The sequence below is a fragment of the Loxodonta africana genome, chromosome 3, assembly GCF_030014295.1.
Source record: "Loxodonta africana isolate mLoxAfr1 chromosome 3, mLoxAfr1.hap2, whole genome shotgun sequence".
NCBI lineage: Eukaryota > Metazoa > Chordata > Mammalia > Proboscidea > Elephantidae > Loxodonta > Loxodonta africana.
Window position 1 is genome coordinate 197,144,748 of NC_087344.1, and position 20,227 is coordinate 197,164,974.

The 20,227-nt window shown below is 38.9% G+C and overlaps 1 protein-coding gene across 1 annotated transcript in view; it reads left to right on the forward strand.

Annotated features, from left to right (window-relative positions):
* The window catches only part of ATF6 (activating transcription factor 6), a 261,968-nt gene that overhangs the window by 37,799 nt on the left and 203,942 nt on the right, over positions 1-20,227 (forward strand). The window contains exon 7 of the mRNA XM_023554220.2: positions 7,557-7,777. Within this exon, the coding sequence (XP_023409988.1) occupies positions 7,557-7,777 (221 nt within the window). The remainder of the gene's footprint in view (positions 1-7,556; positions 7,778-20,227) is intronic.

Below are 20,227 nucleotides of genomic sequence, written 5' to 3' on the forward strand. Positions count from 1 at the left end.
TATGCTTATGTCTATTTGTGCGATGACTCTTAATTCTCTAGGATATATTCCTAGGAGTGGGAATTGCTGGGTTGTATGGTATTTCTATTTCTAGCTTTTTAAGGAAGCACTATATTGTTTTCCAAATGGTTGCAGCCTCTCCAACATTTGTTATTTTCTGTTTTTTTGATTTGTGCCAGTAATGTCAGGGTGAGATGGTATCTCATGGTAATTTTGATTTGTATTTCTGTAATGGCTGGTGATCATGAGCATTTCCTCATGTGTCAGCTGCCTGAATGTGTTCTTTGGTGAAGTGTCTGTTCATACATACCCTTTGCCCGTTTTTTAATTGTATTATTTGTTTTTTTGTTGTAAAGGAGTTGGATTTTCCTGTAGGTTTGAGAGATTAGACCTTTGTCGGATTTGTCATAGCCAAAATTTTGTCCACAGTCTGTAGGTCCTTTTTTTACTTTTTTGAAAGTGAAGGCTTTTGATGAGCATAAGTGTTTAATTTTTAGAAGATCCCAGTTAGTTATCTAGCTTATCTTCTAGTGTTTGTGTATTGTTAGTTATGGTTTGTATGCTATTTATGCCGTGTATTAGGGCCTCAAGCATTGACCCTATTTTTTCTTCTGTGATCTTTATAGTTTTTGGTTTTATATTTAGGTCTTTGATTCATTTTAAATTAGTTTTTGTGTATGATGTGGCCTCAAGCATTGACCCTATTTTTTCTTCTGTGATCTTTATAGTTTTTGGTTTTATATTTAGGTCTTTGATTCATTTTAAATTAGTTTTTGTGTATGATGTGAGGTATGAGTCATGTTTCATTTTTTTTTGCAGCTTTACATCCAATTTTGCCAGCACCATTTGTTAAAAAGTCTTGCTTTTCCCCATTTAATGGATTTTGGTCCTTTGTGAAAGACCACATAGGTGAATGGATTTATATCTGGTTTCTTGATTCTGTTCATTGGTCAATGTGTCTGTCCTTGTACCAACCAGTACCAAGCTGTTTTGACTACGATAGCTGTATAGTAGGTTCTGAGGTCAGGTAGTACAAGTCCTCCTACTTTATTTTTTTTCCTCAGTAGTGCCTTACTTATCCAGGGCTTCTTTCCTTTCTATGTGAAGTTAATGATTAGTTTTTCCATCCCGTTAAAGATTGTTGTTGGTATTTGGATCAGGGTTGCATTGTATTTGTGGATTGCTTTGGGTAGAATTGACATTTTCACAATGTTGAGTCTACCTATCTGTGAGCATGGTATGTTCTTCAGTTTATGTAGGTCTTGTTTGGTTTCTTGGAGTAGTGCTTTGTGGTTTTCTTTGTACAGGTCTTTTATATCCCTGGTTAGATTTATTCCTAATTGTTTTATTTTTTTTAGGGGCTATTGTAAATGGTATTGCTTTCCTGATTTCCTGCTTGTAGTTCTCTTTATTGGTGTATAGGAATCCAACTGATTTTTTTATGTTTATCTTATATTCTTCCACTCTGCTGACTCTTTCTATTAGCTCCAGTAGTTTTCTCGTGGAGTCCTTTTGGTTCTCTATGTATAGTATGATATCATCTGCAAATAGGGATAGTTTTACTTCTTCCTTACCAATTTAAACCAAAAACCAAATCCACTGCCATCGAGTCGATTCTGACTCATAGCAACCCTACAGAACAGAATAGAACTGCCCGCATAGAGTTTCCAAGGAGTGCCTGGTGGATTCAAACTGCCGACCCCTTGGTTAGCAGCTGTAGCACTTAACCACTATGCCACCAGGGTTTCCCTTACCAATTTAGATGGCCTTTATTTCGTTTTCTTGCCTGAACTCCTTGCTAGAGCAATAAAAAAAAAAAAAAAATTTTTTTTTTTATTGCTCTAGCGAGGAGTTCCAGCACGGTGTTAAATAGGAGTGGCAATAAAGAGCATACTTATCTTGTTCCCATTCTCGGGGGGAATGCTTTCAGTCTCTCTCCATTGAGAGTGATGCTGGCTTTGGTTTTATATAGATGCCCTTTATTATAATGAGGAATTTCCATTCTGTTCCTATGTTATTGAGAGTTTTTATCAGGAATGGATGTTGAACGCTAGTGAATGCCTTTTCTGCATTTTGAGTTGATCATGTGATTCTTTTCTTTTGTTCTATTTGTGGTGGATCATATCAATTGATTTTCTGATGTTGAACTATACTTGTATACCTGGTATGAATTCCACATGGTTGTAGTGTATTATTTTTTTGATATGATGCTGAATTCTATTGGCTAAATTTTGTTGAGAATTTTTTCATCTATATTCATGAGAGATGATGGTCTGTAATTTTCTTTTTTTTATGGTGTCTTTGCCTGATTTTGGTGTCAGGATTATGCTGGCTTCATGGAATGAATTCAGAAGTATCCTTTCCTTTTTTGTGTTCTGAAATAATTTGAGTAGTACTGGTGCAAGCTCTTCTCTGAATGTTTGGTAGAATTCTCCAGTGAAGCCATCTTGACCAGGGATTTTTTTTTGTTGGGAGTTTTTTTTATTACCTGTAATGGTTGAGATTGTGTGTCCATTTCGCTGGGCCATGATTCTCAGTGTTTGTATGTAATCGCCCCCATGATGGGATCTGCTGAGTAGCCAGTCAGTTGAAAGGGAGTTTCCTTGAGCATGTGGCCTGCATACGAATATAAGTGGATGTTCTGGCTTTTGCCCTCTCAGGATCCTGCAGCTGCCTTCTCTTCATCTGAACTCTGGTTCTTAGAACTTGAACTAGCAATTTATCTATCGATCTTGAGATTAGTCAATCTTTACAGCCTGTGAGCAAGAGCTCTGCTCTCTGACCTGCTGATCTTGAGTTCACCAGCCCCTGCAGCTGCGTGAATCAGGAGAAGCCTTGAGGTCTTGCCTTCCCATCTTGGGATTCGTCCATCTTTACAGCCTGTGAACAAGAGCCCTGTTTTCCAACCTGTCAATCTTGGGTTCACAAACCCCTGCAGGTGCTTGAATCAGAAGACGCCTCTATCCTGATCCACAGACTTGGGATGTTCCATCCCCTACAATTGGGTGAGCCGTTTCCTTGATATATCTCTCTCTATATATTTATACGCTTGACTGGTTTTACTTCTTTAGAGGATCCAGCTTACCTTTGAATATCTTTTCAGCCTCTTCTCTTGAAAAGGATCTGTTCAAGTTTTCGACCTCAGTTTGTGTTAGTTTAGGGTATGTAATGTGTTTCTAGAAATTTCTCCTGTTTCCTCTGGGTTTTCAAATTTGCTGGAGTATAGTTTTTCATAGTACTCTGTTCCCCAGCCCACCCAGTGCCATCGAGTCGATTCCGACTCAAAGCGACTCTATAGGACAGAGTAGAACTGTTACGATCCTTTTTATTTCAGTTGAATCTGTTGTAATGTCCCCCATTTAATTTCTTATTTGGGTTATTTGTGTCCGCTCCTATTTTTCTTTTGTCAGTTTGGCCAGTGGTTTATCAATTTTGTTGATTCTTTCAAAGAACCAACTTTTGGTTTTGTTGATTTTTTTCCATTCCCTATTTCATTTATTTCTGCCCTGATCTTTATTATTTCCTTTCTTCTGGTGGCTGTGGGCTTCTTTTGCTGGTTTCTTTCTAAGTTATTCAAGTTGTATAGCTAACGTTTTGATTTTGTCCCTTTCTTTTTTTGGTGCGTGTCTATTGTTATAAATTGATCTCTGAGCATGGCCTTTGCTTTTTCCCAGATATTTTGGTATGATGTGTTTTCATTCTCATTTGATTCTAGGAATATTTCGATTCCATTTTGATTTCTTCTGTTACCCCGTGGTTTTTAAGGAAGGTGTTATGCAGTTTCCATGTAATTGATTTTCTTTCCTTGCTCTTCCTGTTATTAATTTCTACTTTTATGGCGTTGTGATCAGAGAAGGTGTTTTGTATTATCTCAGTGTTTTGGATTTTGTTGAGGGTTGCTTTGTGGCCTGAGATGTGGTCTATTCTGGAAAACGTTTCATGTGTGTTGGCAAAGAATGTACTTTGCTGCCGTTGGGTGGAGTGTTCTATATATGTCTATGAGATCAGGTTGGTTGATTGTGGCCTTTAGATTTCCTCTATCTTTGTTGAGTTTCTTTCTAGATGTTCTGTCCTTTACTGAGAGTGGTGTGTTGAAGTCTCTTACTATTATTGTGGAACTGTCAGTTTCTCTTTTCAGCATGGTTAGAGTTTGTTTTATGTATTTTGGAGCCATCCTTGGCTGTGTAGATATTTATTACGGTTATGTCCCCATGGTGGATTGTCTCTTTAATCATTATGTAATGTCCTTCCTTGTCTTTTACGATGGATTTTGTTTTAAAGTCTGTTTTATCTGAGATTAGTATTGCTACTCCTGCCCTTTTTTGTTTGTAGTTTGTATATTTTTTCCATCCTTTGATCTTTAATATGTTTTTGTCTTTGTTTCTAAGGTGTGTCTCTTGTAGACAGCATATTGATGGATCCTGTTTTTTTTAATCTATTCTGTCACTCTAACAGAGCTGATATTGCCAAAAACCAAACCCAGAGTCTTAAGAGTAATTGAGTTATATCACAAACTGAATTTCCAAGCTTGAATGGTGTCAGAAGTTAAAGTGAGGGCATTGATTTTGGAAGAAATGGGATCCTGAAACTTGAGATGGGGAAATGTGGGCAGATAATCAGGAACCTGGGGACATAGAGCCACTAAATTCTATTGACTTACTCCTATCACATTACCTTCCTCTCCCAGTCTGTACCTATGGCCTCGTGGGGAGTTTCTTACAATCAGTTGACTGAGGAAGAGAAGACTTGTGCTGAGTTACAGATGGCTTTGTGTAATATGCAGGCACCACTCGCAAGTGGACAGCAGTAACACTGCAGCCCCTCTCTGGGACTTCCCTGAAGGACAGTGGTGAACGGAAATCTTCCCAGTGGGTAGAACTTCAAGCAGTGCATCTGGTTGTTTACTTTGCCTGGAAAGAGAAATGGCCAGATGTACAATTGTATACTCATTTGTAGGATGTGGCCACTGGTTTGTCTAGATGGTCAGGGGCTTGGAAGGAACTTGGAAGGAAAATTTGGTGACAACGTGGTATGGGGAAGAGGCATAATAGACCTGTTGGAATGGTCCAGAGAAGTGAAGATATTTGTGTCTCATGTGAGTGCTCACCAAAGGTGACCTCGACAGAGGAGGATTTTAATAATCAAGTGGATAGTATGACACATCCTGTCATTGCCCAGTGGGCTCATGAACAATATGGCCATAGTGGCTGGGATGGAGGTTATGCATGGGCTCAGCAATATGGCCTTTCGCTCACCAAGGTTGACTTGGCTACAGCCACTGCTGAGCGCCCAATTTACCAGCAGCAGAGACCAATGCTGAGTCTCTGATGTGACACCGTTCCTTTGGGCAGTTGGCCAGCAACCTGTTGGCAAGTTCATTACATTGGACCCCTTCCATCATGTAAATGGCAGCATTTCATTTAGAGGATCCTTGATAGAGTTGCCAGGTAGTTTCATGATAGTTGGGCACTTTGGGATGAGAGAGCCTGATGTGCATTACAGAAAAAAAAGGACGTAGCACTGGCCTGGCAGGACTTGGAGCCACATTTGGTACATAGACCTTATGACCTTACCTTGGTATTCCTTTATCTCCCTCACTCTGTGATGCAGTTCTCTCAGCAAGGATATGGTAATAGTTAGGCAATGGACAGTACAGACTTAGATTGCTCTTCTTACTTAGCTTTGAGAAATATTACAAAACTTTCATCTGCATGTTGATTTCTGTGTTATCTGCCAATGCTTTGCATCTGTGACCGGAGCTAGAAGTAGAATCCTTTCTTTGAAGTGGCTTAATTTTTTATGTTGATCAGCTCCTCTGTTCTTTTAATAGTCCCAAAAGTTCATTGAACAGTGTTTAGTTTTTTGGGGTCTCTTTATGATACTTTTTATAAACTCAGAGGCTTTGGAGCACTGCTGTCCTATAGTACTTCTTCTTGAAGTATTGGTTTAAGTCAGTAGTTCTTAGCCTGTAGACTGTGGACCTTGGGCTGTGGGTAGTGGGGGTAGACTGTGATGTTTTGCAAGGCGTCTGCAAATCCGTATTTGTGTCAACACTTTCTGTAGACTGAAGAATTTATTTCATATAGCTTCGTACTGCTGTTTTTCAGTTTTTTGTTGCTACACTTCTGATTAATCAACTAAAAATTCGTTTTAAATCGTTACTAAATTTTTAATAGTCTTTTCTCATCATATATTTTCTTAATTCACAGAAACTGAAGGGACAACCATGATCATCTTGTGTGACCATGAGATTTTTTGATATTAAAGAAAAGTCCTTATATTAAAAAGGGCTGAGAACCCCTGGTTTAAGTTTACATTGTGATGAGGGTGCCTTTTGTAGTTCAGAATAACTATGTGTTAAGTAACACATAAGTGTTACTAAATAAGTGTCATTTAAACTTATTTAAGTTATTACTCTTAATTTAACTTAAAAATAAATGTTAAGGTCTAACACTTGGTCATATGCTGTTTATTTTATGTATTAATTACTTTTCATTTGCACGTTTGTCCAAAGCATATTTACATCTGCTTATGAGTCATTTCCCCATTTTATGTTTTTATTTCATAAAAGAAGTTAGTCAAGGGAAAATGACAAGATAAAAATGCTTAGTGATCATTTATACCCAAGTAAATTGTAAGAATGAAAAATGTATGAAGTTATTTTTTAGGTATTTCTTCTTATTAATTTATCTGGTATAAAGTGGTATTAATCAAATACTGTTACTTAGTATGCTTTTTGAGGCAATCTGAAACATTTGCTTTTGTAAAAGTGATCTTTTTTAGCTAAGACAAATGTTCCTAACAAACAGGTGTTCTGAAGCGTTGTTTTGATTTTAGTGTTCTCTGATACTTTGAAATACTGAGCCAAGTTTTACATGGGTCACATTAAATTGCCTGAAAATATAATGCCTTTTTACTCTTAAAGAAGAATTATAAATTTATTTTTGGTTTTGTGTGTGTCGTAAACCCTGTTTATTTAAAATACATGGTTCTCTGTATTCGGCATAAAAGATTTGTTATTTAAAATATGAAAAATCTGTTTAGCACTAATACATTTTAGAGGTTAATACTTAGCCAAATCTATGTATAACTTAGCAAATTTGAAATGTGTATAGTTGAGAAAAAGAAATAGAAAAATATATCGTTAATGGTAATGTCAAAGGGAATGATTCCAACTGATTGCGTTAAAAGCACAACAAAAACAAAAGTCACTATGAATATGTGGTACTATTGATCGTGTTTTATTTGGTGGTTTCAAATTCCTCAGAGCCCTGGCGAAACAGTGGTTAAGAGCTCAGGCTGCTACCCGAAAGTTTGGCAGTTTGAATCCACCAGCTGCTCGTTTGAAACCCAGTGGGGCAGTTCCATTCTGTCCTCTAGGGTCGTTATGAGTCAGAATTGACTTGACTGCAGCTGGCTTGGCTTTCTGGTTTTCACATCCCTCAATGTGACCGTCCCTACCTGTTCTATCTGTAGAAGACACACAAACATTGAACTGCTTCCCCTGCCCCAGTAGGCACACACCTTCTGATTCCTGTTCTGTTTCTTTAATGCAGGTCAGACTGTTGTGCTCTCTCAGCCTACCGTGGTACAGCTCCAGGCACCTGGAGTCCTGCCTCCTCCTCAGCCAGTCCTTGCTGTCTCCGGGGGAGCCACACAGCTACCTAATCATGTGGTGAACGTGGTCCCGGCCCCTGTGGCGAATACCTCAGTGAATGGAAAACTCTCCGTGTCTAAACCTGTCCTACAAAGCACCATGAGAAGTGTGGGTTCAGATGTAAGTTTTGAAACGCAGTGCTTTTTAAATGTCTGATTTAAAAAAAAAAAAAAACTTCATGATTTTGTTTTTGTTTTTTAAAGTTTGTTATATCATTAAGTAAAAGAGTGTACTGAAATTGCACGTCCAGCCTTTGGTGGAAAATTAGGGAAAGGCTTATATTAGAATCTAAGTGAAAAGGGTTTTAAAATGTCTGAAGTGGTTTGACAAAAAGTGAAGGATGTATACCTCCAGCTTTATTCATCCTTTAGAAACCTTTCATCACCCCTTCAACTTACTCCCCCCCGAAAAAAAAATTGTCCACTATTTCACAGGATTCTTTCATGTTTCCTGATTGAAATGTTTTTGCCAACTCCCCAGAGGCTGTAGACTATTTTTTAGGCAGGGTTTATATTTAGCATCTCCCTTGACTCTGAAAGGTTTTCACCATTGCGTAACAATGACCTGCCCCTCTTAGGAATTCTTTCTCTTAATGACTATTTGATACTTTCCTATCTTTGCAAACCTTCAGATTTTCTAGCATGTTGTAGAAGTTTCTTATAAGTGATAAATCACAGAGCATTTCCTCAGTTTGTTACTCCCCCAAACCAGTTACAGCACTTGCCAGCTAACTCTTGCTGCCTTTCAAAGTGATTTAAAATGTCCCATGGTATGTACTAAACAATAATTGAACATCATGGGTCTAAAGTTTAATGGAAGTAAAAGTCAAATAATGAGTGTAACAGTGGATCCTCGAAATTTTTTGATTGGGATTACAAACCCTATAAAATAACAAATTCCTTGAAACTGGATATCACTGATTGTTAATATTGCTACTTCACCTTTTCTTCATGTATTGCAAAGTATTTTTAAAAGCCTGTGTGTTATGCAGAGTTGCTTAATAGACTGCTATCTAATCTAACAGAAATTCTGACCAGCACATCAGCGGCCCATTCATTTGTGAAATTGTTCCATTGTTACATAAGCACAGCCAAGTAACCTCCATCAGCGATATTGTAAAAACCCACAAAAAAGGAATATTATTTCATGAGAGCAGAATATCCAAGGTCTAGAATAAGAATCCGATAATTTCTAAAGGCATTGAAAACAGTGTATACCAAGACATGGAGGAGGATAATGAATGTATTACCACAAATAAGCTTGACTATTGTGTGAGTTTATTTTGAGGAGTAAAAAAGGTAAGCACACTGCTTGTGGCGTGTTGCTGTGTGCCATTCAGTTGATTCCAACTCACAGTGACCCTATAGGACAGAGTAGAACTGCCACATAGTGTTTCCTAGGCTGTAATCTTTATGGGAGCAGATCACCAGGTGTTTTCTCTCGTGGAGTGGCTGGTGGGTTCAAAGTGCCGCCCTTTAGTTTAGCAGCTGAGCAGTTAACCATTGCACCACCAGGCCTCTTCGCTTATGGTATGTTAAGTACTAATACACATTATGTGTTTCAGTTGCAGATGAAATTATTAGGGTGCTGAGATTTGCTTTAAAATTCTTGGGGGTGGGAGGAGTGAGCACAGGGTATTATCAATTAAAAGGTTGTATGACCAATAAAAAAAAAAAAAGAGTATGCTTTTCACAGGAGATTGAGAAATGTTAAGAATCATGAAAAAATGTTTTTTAAAATGATCCCTTAAATTCTTTCTAAATTATGAACCTAAATTTTCTTCTGTAATACTCCTAAGTGAAAGTTGTCTGTATGTAATAAATATTTGAAATGTTTATTATGGAATATGTTAGCCATGTAAAAAAGCTAAAGACTAATGAGAACTTTTTAAAAATATAGGTAAACATTGTGTCATAGTTGCCAAAAAATGAACATAATCTTAGTCTATGTAGAATTTACGGAATTATGGTATCTAGATCATGGGAAGATCCAGAGGAACCTAGCTAGAATTGGGAGAAGGATCTCCAAACCCTGCTAGAGGTCGAGGAGCCATGTAAGGGTTGGAACGAGTCAGTAAACTGGAGGAGACAGGACTGAATGTAGACTTGGGAGCTGAGCCATCTTCCGGAAATGAAGGTTATCTTATGGAAAATAGGAGAATCGTTATGGGTTGTTCCAGAGGGCTTCTCTAGAAGTAGTGCATAAAAGGTGTAGAAAGGTACCTTTTAATCCTAGGAACTTGTGACATTCTCGTTGTGTTTAACAACCAGAGGAGGCTGTCTTTTTTTCTTCTAGGCTTAATATCTGAATGATGAGCATCTTAATGTTGGCAGTCATCATTTTATGTAGCTGACCAATTTTGTACTCTAAACATATTTTAATTATTTTATGTTGGTCTGTTAGCCAGACATTCTTTTCTAGTTGCTTGGTGTTAAAGACCATATCTGTTCTGCATTTCTACCCTTAAGCGTGCTCTGTAAATTTGTTGAGTGTAAAGTCAACTGAGGAACTGGGGATGTGTGAGATGAAAAAGTATAGAACCAACAAATGTTATCTTTTGTTTTTTAATTTTTTAGCAATATTTATTGGCTAGCCTTCTCATTACTTTTCAAAATTTGGAGTCGACAGCACTATAAAAGAAGGATTCAAGTCTTGTGTATTTGATGGGAGAGACCTAAAGATGATTAGAATAATCAACCTGCATTGAGGGTCCTGTGTGTAGTTTTCCCTGGCCAGCACTCCACAAAGTGAGCCAAACCTTTTCAGGATGAGTTTTCTGATACAGGTTTTGACTAAATGTTTATTTCAATTAAAGAAGCATCAGTGTGTCGTATCAGCTGGCCAAGTCACTCAGGAACCCAAAAGGAAATCTGTTCCAGAAGGAACTGCAGAAGAGAATTTTGATCTGCTTGTGTCGTCTCCTGTGTTAGTAACTCAGTTGACCTCAACAGTGCATGTGTTTGTTAGACTCAAGTCCTATTAAATTAGGATAAATTTGAATTAATATAAATTCCTAATTCAAAATGGCCAAAAAGGAAGGATTTTTTTTCCCCATGTACTTTATGTTCTTTTAAAGTGTGGTGAAAAGGTTGTAATTCAGCCAACAGAAGTGTATCGGTCTTTTGTGGGTTTGTAATGCTGACATGGCATCTTTTTTCTACCTTTTTAGGTTCTTTTGTTTGGCTGGTTTCACCCTCTAGAGATCTGCTACTGCCATAAATAGCATTTTTAGCATACCATATTCTGCAAACTGCATTAAGAACCACATTTTCTGTTATGGAACAGTTTGCCTGGTTCAAATTATAATCTCACTCTTCCTGCCTTTTGCTGGTAAATCTATTCTGTTTGAGCGTCAACTCTTAGAAACCTCACCTAAGTTTAAAAGAAATATGGTTTGCTTTTGGCTCTGGTCCTGATGGAAAAAATGAGCGTAGTCTCTCATTTCAGGGTAGAAATTCTCTTATGCAATTTCTTGGTAAATGGCAATCTTGGATCTACAAAGTCGAGCCCATAAGAAAGCATGCTTATCTTTTTTTTTTTTTTAAAGGTTTTTGAATGTTGCTGGATACCAAACCAATGGCTTGAAAACGAGTCATTTAAAATCTACATTGCATTCACTACTCCCACTTACTTATCATCATCCCATAAGGTTCATGAATACATGGTGTTGCCCTGGTTTCAAGGTTATGGAGTTATATTGTTTTGGTTTTTGGGACAAGAGACTAGGAAAAAAGTGGCAAAATTATATTCTGTACCATCCACAGTAGGCCAAGATGGAGTAAACACCCTGATGGAAATCAGTAGGTGGGAACAATGGAAAGAGACTAATCAGGAACTAGTTCAGAAATGCAGACCCTGGTGGCGTAGTAGTTAAGTGCTACGGCTGCTAACCAAGAGGTCAGCGGTTCGAATCGACCAGGTGCTCCTTGGAAACTCTATGGGGCAGTTCTACTCTGTCCTGTAGGATTGCTATGAATTGGAATCGACTCAATAGCAACAGGATTGGATGGCGTTCAGAAATAGAAATAACCTGAGATAGAAGGTTGATTAAGGGGTACAGGCTATACTGAGACCCCAGCTCTTCCAGCCCACTCACCTCATTGAGCACCTTCTAAAACCTTTATCAACTTGCATCCCCTTCCTAGTTACTTATTTGATAACCTTGACCCCTTCCCTCTCTGTCTCTGCCCTTTGGGAGTCCCTGCCCTGGGTCACTGGAACCATCCTGAGAATCTAGGTGCTAGGGGATTCCCTTTCTACCAGTCTGCAGATAATAGAAATGGTGTGAAGGGAACCTTCTGGCATATAAAATTGCAACTTTGTATTTTTTCTTTAGGAACAATGTTATACAGTTAAGTTAGAGTGATCTCATTATCGATATTTCCTGTACTCAATGTATAGGCTAGCGGTTTTCTGTGGGCAGGCCTGGGGACGGAAACCCTGGTTGTGTAGTGGTTAAGTGCTACAGCTGCTAACCAAAAGGTCAACAGTTTGAATCCGCCAGGCGCTCCTTGGAAACTATGGGGCAGTTCTACTCTATCCTATAGGGTCGCTATGAGTCGGAATCGACTCGACGGCAGTGGGTTTGGTTTTTTTTGGTTTGCTCTGGGGACTGAACTAGTCACTCCTGAGAGAAAACTGTTGGGTCTAGGATTTGATTTTGTTATACTTAACAAGCTAATAAGTTAGAATGCTACTATTTCATGGATATTGGCAGAAGACATGTTATTCCTGAGTCCGAGACAGAGGACTTTATTACTGACAGCACAACCAACAGCGTGATCATCAGCATCTTTGCGTCAGTTCCCCTTACCTTCAGGTCCTTGGGGGTGATCCTGTATGGGTCCAGGGAGATGCCACGCACAAGTGTTCCTCTACTGCAGTGAAAAAGACTCTTGCAGCTTGGAGAATCTAGCACTTTTACAACAAGCAGTAAGCAAGCCTCCTCCTTGTGCAGAGGGAGACATTACCTCATCCCTCGTGGTTGCCTGCTACAAACACAACCCTGAGAAATAGCCTGGGTAAAGAGCAGTCGGGGCATTGCGTTCTTGGCATACCCAGCAACACGTGTAGGAGCGCAGCTTATAAGAAACCCCTAGAGGAGTGTCTCTCAAGAAAAGTATGAGTCTAAAATAATCTGTTTGCAATTCAAAGCAACTCTTAGAAAAATAGAGAATATCTGTGTTCTGTTTCAGAAAAAAAGCCCAACTTCTGCGGACACTTAAGCTGCTTGTTTTATCTATAACACCTGAGACTAGGTCCTCTGTTAGGTCAAAGTGCATGCTGAATCCCCGTAAATTACGTGGCTGCTTAGATCTAAGAAGATAAGCAATGAATAGACACTTTTTAGTAACTAATATTTCTTTCTTTTTTTTTTTTTCAAGTATAGAAATCCATCAGAACAAATTCAACAGGAAGGATTTAGAGATCCGAAAAGTTACCCAGATTTCAGTAAAAAACTAGTTCTGTGCTACTTTTTTGGGACCATTTGCAAAGAATGTTTTGCTAAAATATTTCTAGTTTCTCTTTAGATGAAGGCTTGGGGCTTCTAAGATTTATCTTGAATAAAGATTTTGGCAGTTAAGTTTCATTTGTGATTACAGTAGCTTTGGAAGGGAAAGTAAATAGAAAGTTTTTTTCCCCCTGATGTGTTGCATTGTTGTTGTTGTTAGGTGCCATCGAGTTGCTTCCGACTCATAGCGACCCTTTGTACCACAGGATGAGACACTGCCTGGTCCTGCTCCATGCTCACAATCGTTACTATGCCTGAGCCCATTGTTGCAGCCATTATGTCAGTCCATCTTGTTGAGGGTCTTCCTCTTTTCCGCCGACCCCCTACCAAGCATGATGTCCTCCTCTAGGGACTGGTCTCTCCTGACAACATGTCCAAAGTATGTAAGACGCAGTCTCACCATCCTTGCTTCTAAGGAGCATTCTGGTTGTATTGCATTAGGATAGATTTTTGTTGTGGCAAATTCAGCATCCTTTATCATCCCATATTGTTTAGTTTGGCATCTTGAGAAGGTTAAAAAATAATTATTTTAAAGGGATGCTGATTTACATTTTAATAAACGGTGAAACACTTCCCTTTTCTTTCTCTGATTTCCCTTCCCCTGAGGACTTATTCTGGAAACCCTGGTGGCATAGTGTTTTAAGTGCTACGGAAGCTAACCAGGGAGGGCAGTTCGAATCCACCAGGCGCTCCTTGGAAACTCTATGGGGCAGTTCTACTCCGTTCTCTAGGGTTGCTATGAGTCGGAATCGACTCGACGGGCACTGGGTTTGGTTTTGGTTTGGGGACTTATTCTAGGGAGACAGACCCCTAATGCCCCAGGTGCTTTCTAGGAGAGGTACCTCTGCCCTGGAGATGTTCGGGGGTTGTGCCAGGTCCTGGAGCCAGTTTGGAATTCTAGCACCTCTACTGAGATATTCTAGGAGCATAGTGGAGAATTTCAGACCAGTTCAACCCTAGTAATGTAGAGCTTTTTAGAGGGGAGAGGCATTCCTACTTAAGCCGGGTTGTGCTGTGGTGGTTAGTGCATCCTTGGTGTTTCTGAGATATCCTCAGGAAGGACAGAGGGGACCAGCAACACCAGAAACCTCAGCAGAGATGTACCAGAGCTGCCCTTGTCATGTGCATCACAGTGTTGGAAGTTGGTTAGCTGATGTCATCTTGGGGAGAAGATAGTGTCTCTGTGCCTGTTAGTGTGAAAACACAGCTGTGTGATTTATGGTTAACTTTGGGGTGATCGTGCAGATTAGTCTAGCCGTTAACCAATGACTGCTGAGTGAGTCTGTTGAGATGGAAATGTGTGTCGATATCACTGTGCTTAGGTTAGTTCTCCAGTTTTTCCTCATATGAATGCTTCCCTAGACTGTCATCTGGCACAAAATGGAAGGATGATATTAAGGAAATCATAATTATATGAGAAGCTGTGCTTTCTACTAGTATTCAGTGGTACAGTGGTGGCGCAGTAGTTAAGAGTTTGGCTGTTAACCAAAAGGTCAGCAGTTCGAATCCACCAGCTGTTCCTTGGAAACCATATGGGGCAGTTCTACTCTGTCCTGTAGGGTTGCTATGAGTCAGGGTAGACTCAACGGCAGCAGGTTTGGTTTGTTTGTTTTTTACTTTGGTCTGTCTACAAAAAACATACTTTTGAAGGCTATTACTAAATAACTTATTGTCTCTTCTCTGAGTTAAATTAATCTCCATTGCTTTTCTTCTTTCATAGATTTGATTTTTTGGTAAGTTTTTCCTAACCATTCATGTAATGTTCTTCCCCTCTTTGCCTTGCTAATTCTATCATATTACCTGTGTGGTATGTTGCTAAAGATGTCCATGCCCTAATCCCCAGAACCTGTGAATATATTACCTTGTATGGCAAAAAGAACTTTGCAGATGTGATTAGGTCAAAGATTTTTAGGTAGGGAGATTATCCTGGATTATCTAGGTGAGCCCAGTGTAATCACAGGGTCCTTATAAGGGGATCAGAGTTAGTAGTAGATATAACAATGGAAGCAAGAGGTTTAAATGATGTGAGGAAGGAGCCACAAGCCAAGGAATACAGATGGCTCCTAGAAGCTGAAAACAAACAGATTCTCCCCCAAGCCTCCATGAGGAATACAGCCCTGCTGACACCTTGATTTTAGACTTCTGACCACCAGAGCTATAAGAGAATAAATCTGTATTGTTTTAAGCCACGAAATTTGTGGCAATTTGTTACAGCAGCAGTGGGAAACATACACCCTGCTTTATTTTCTTCATAGCAGCTATCGCTGTCAGAAATCATATCACTTATTTCCTTGCTTTCTAAAAAATCATTGTCACAGATTTTTGAAAGGTGTGTTTATTCTTGTGGTATCTTAATTTTTCATAATTTGAGCAACGCGTCAACAGAATGCAGTACTTCAGAAAGTTCTAATGGGCTTAGATTCCTTTTCTACAGTGGCTTTCTTCTCTGGAATAGCCCTTATTGTTCTTTCATCTTAGCTTTGTTGATTCAGAAATTTCTTGTCAGCCACTCTGAGATAGGGCGGTTATATTACATTTGTCAACCCAAATGAGACTACACCTACTCCTGGATTTCCCACTATCTCGTTATCTGACATTTTGCATTTACAACAACCATAAAAAATCCACTGACTATTTTGCACAGGAAGCCCCGAGCCTCAGTGACTTGCCAGGTTCAGGGATCCTGAACACAGGGCTTGCAGGGGTAGGGTGGAGCCCTAAAGGCAGCTTCGCAAGGGAGGATCTGACCCAGCACAGGAGGACGGTGAAGTGATTAGGCCATGAGCCCTCCAGTCACATAGCCCAGCTTTATCCAGCTTTGTCTCCTCCAAGCTTGCTTCTCCACAGAAAAATAATCCATAACTGGACTCATCACAGTGATGAGCACATCAGTAAATCTTAAAAAAAAGCTGTTATTATTTCTATGATCATGCTTCCTAAAGAAAAAAAAATTGGACAAGTGGCTGGTCTGAAAACGGAAAAAGAAACCCTCCATTTTTGCATAACACCAATTTTTGCATAAGAGCCTGGTCTTTGAAACCTAACCATGTGGATAAGTGAGGAGTGGGTGTATTTTTTAAATCAGTGTACATTTCCTAACATTCTCTTACATAACCACACTACAATTATCAACTTCATAAATTTGTATTGATAAAATACTTAACCAGCTGTCAATGTTACAGTTTTGTCTGTTGACCTAATGATGTCCTTTCTACCCGTGTAGTATAGGATCCAGTCTAGAGTGAGGTACTGCATGTAGTTGTCATGTCTCTTTAGTCTCTTTTCATCTAGAACATTTCCACAGCTTTTGAATTTTTGACATTGATACTTTTGAAGAATTCAGCTGTTTTCTATTGTATTTTTGATAAGCACTTCACATTTGTATTGGACCGTAAATCATTTATTTTCACAGTCCTATTCTCGCCAAATCCTTGTAAAATAGTTCGTTATTTGCGTTTTACTGTTGAAGCATTCAATTGGTTAAGTGATTTAGCCAAGGCCATATTGCTAAGATGACTAATGTTGACTAAATACTATGTTCCAGGCACTTTTTGGAATGCACAGCTTGCAAATACTCACTGTAAACCTCCTAACAGCCCTTTGAGGTGAATCAGAGCCCTGATAAGTACTGAGTGAAGAGCAGACTTTGAGGGACCTCAGAGGAGGGTGAATCAGATTATTATTCTTGGGGTTTGTTTTTCTGCTTCTATGGTGACTAAATGAGATTTCGTGATTTTTCTTTCTTTTTGTTCATTTGTTTGTTATTAGTCTTGGTTTTTTATTTGAAATCTGTGAAGATAGGAGCTGGAATGGGGACAGATATTTTCAGTATTGCTTTAGTCGCACAGCTTACCAAAGCAGCTATGAGGTGCTTCGTTGAATGGAATTAATGACTCTTCATCTACTCTCTCTGTTTATTCATAGCTGTGGGATATTTCTTTTTTGTTGAAACTTACACCTGTATGATACATTATAGTTTACAAAGAACCATCATGTCCAGTGCCCATTTGATGTGATGACGAAGGTAGGATTCAAGCCCAGGCCTTCTCTTAGCACAGAGCCGTTGTCATTACACTGTGCTCTGTTTATGGGCTTCACTTTCAGGGTAGCCCTGGTGCAGTATAAACTTCAAATTACCTAAGTTTTTAAACTTGCTGCTGCTTTTTCTCCCCATCTACAAATGTATTCTCTTAATTAAAAAAAAAAAAATTGGAGCAGGTAATTTTAAATCATGAGAGACAAGGTGTGAAGATTGAACTTACTTGAACAATTTGGTGTGGTATCAAGTAAAACTTACAGCAGAGCTAATGTCATCCATGCTTTATGATACAGTAGTCATCATTAGGCTACATGGAATTAAGTCTGCATGTTTAGCATCAATACTAAAACCATTTTATTTTTGAATCGGACAAGTTCTTTAGAGGACTGATGGGGTAACTGAACTTTTTTGCCCACAATCCACAGTAAGAAATGTGTTTTACATCACACATACATACAGTCTCAAGATATAGTACTACATCTAGAGCACTCTGTTTTCTTTTCTCTCCTGTATTTTTCTGTTACTTTTTTTTTAAGGCTGCTGTGATCCGCTAAATTGATCACACAACCTGATACTGGGTTGTAGCAGTTTCAAAAACGCTTTTCTGGTCTACCTCTTTCTTTTTTTCTAAGATGTAAGTAGACACATGGAGGAGAAGTGATTTTCCTAAGATCTTTCAGTGCTGGGCAAGAAATAAGGCCACCTGATACCCAATGTCACGTTATCATTTACTGACTTACTGATGTATACAGCTAGGATATTTCTAGGGACAAGCGGAACACAGGAAATTTCCCTGAGAATACTTTGAAGATGCCTGTGTATAGACTCAGGTCCCTCCATTCTTTAAGATACTGTGCCCACTGTGTGGCTGTCCTCAGGACTTCTAGTGGATCCTCCTGCGTTTGTTTCTTTACTGGAATACAGTAGATGAGATTGGACAGGGCAGCATGGATGTACAATCTGGCAGAGACTTTGTCTATCATCCTTTCTCACTTTGAAAGTCATACTATATATCATAAAACCATCTTTTAGCCAAAAAAAAAAAGGAGTTTCCAGGATGAAGAATGTTCCTTGATTTCGCCAAGTAAGAGGTTTGTGTTACCAGTAACAAAGCTTCTGTATTTAATATTTGGTGAGTGGGAACTTGTTATGCCACCAAAAAAACTTCATAGAAAAGAGTAAAGTTTTGGCTACCTGTCAGTGGGTTGAGAAGAGAGGTAGTATAACTTTAAATTCCTCCCTTTTCAGCTTTACACAGTTTAAGAGAAAAAAGGCGTGTACTTAAGATTCTTAAGAGAAATAAAATTAAAATATTTTGCTTACTTGAGTGTTTAAAATAGGGTTGCCACAAGTTGAATTTTGCTAATGATGTCAGCTGTACATGGTTTTTAGAATGCGTCTATAAATAATGTATCTATAAACAAGAATGGGAACTGACAGAAAGATGTGCAGGAAACCAGTGATTCACCCATAGGCTATGGATACTTGATGTGGCTTGAATTTTCATGAGGCGTTAGAATGTATTTCTTAGCATGAAAATGTTGTTGGCTGTTGAGAGATTCTGACTCACAGCAGCCTTATAGGACAGAGTAGTACTAAGCTATAATCTTTATAGAAGGAGCCTGGTAGTATAGCAGTTAAGTGTTTGGCTGCTACCTGAAAGGTCAGTGGTTTGAACCCACCAGCTGCTCCAAGGAGAAAGATGTGGCAGTCTGCTTCTGTAAAGATGATAGCCTCAGAAACCCTATAACCTGTTGCCGTCGAGTCAGTCCCAACTCACAGCAGAAACCCTATGGGGCAGCCATACTCTGTCCTGTTGTATCGTCGCTATGAGTCAAAGTCAACTCAAAGTCAGTGGGTAACTTTTACGGGAGCAGATTGCCAAGTCTTTTCTCCCATGGAGCCGCTGGCGGATTTGAACCTCTGACCTTTTGGTTAACAGCCAAGTGCTGAACCATTGCGCCACTAGAGCTCTTATTTTAATATTACTTTAATTTATAGCCACTCAGGACTTAAGCTCATTTCTTAGCAACATCACAGATATAAAGGTCTAAGTCTATTTTGTTTGTAAAAAGAGAATATAATATAGTGTTTATCAGTCTATACAGCTTTTAAAATTAAAAACAAAACGGGAACAGACTTGGAATTTTGACTCTTGTATTGATCCAGCCTTCAAAAGGAACTTGTCAGTTTGCGAAAGATCTCCTTTTACGTAAGTTTTTCTTATAGTCGTGTATACGTTTGGTTAATAATGAAACACCACGTTTTATAGTGTAGTGACACTAAAGGGAGAATATTTTCTTTTTCCAAGGCACAATGCTAGCTGGGAGAGTTGTCTGAAGTCAAGATGATCAAAAGTAGGGACTGGCCAGCTGTTCACTCATTTCAGTCTATGTTAAATCATCCGATACGTCCACAGGGGAGATGTGTCAGTTGACTAATGGGCCAGAGTATTGATTTCATGTTTTCAGATTGCTAATACAAGAGGCTAAGCTTCCAGATACAATTCCACCAAGCCTTTGTTTTCAAACAGGCACGTAAAGTATCCATACAATTCACTGAGGTTAGAGTTCCATGTTGTGATGCAGGACTTCCTATTTGCTATTTAAAGGCAGTGTGGAGCTGTCGTATAACTAGCATTGGACTTAGCCAACTGACCTAAGTTCTAGCCTTGGCTCTGCTACTTTCTAACAATGATGAGCCTCAAATGATGAGACTTATTTTAAAGAAATTGGAAAACTATAATAATTTCAAAAAGAGGAGATTAATTAAATATATTACGAGATTCTTTGGGCAAAATATTGAATGACACAGGAAGCATCAAAAGAAGATGGAAGGAATACACAGAGTGATTGTACCAAAAAGAACTGGTCGACGTTCAACCGTTTCAGGAAGTAGCATTATGATTGAGAACCGATGGTATTAAAGGAAGAAGTGCAAGTTTCAAGGAAGGCCTTGGCAGCTAGGCTCCAGGAATTGACAGAATACCAATTGAGATGTTTCAACAAATGGATGCAGC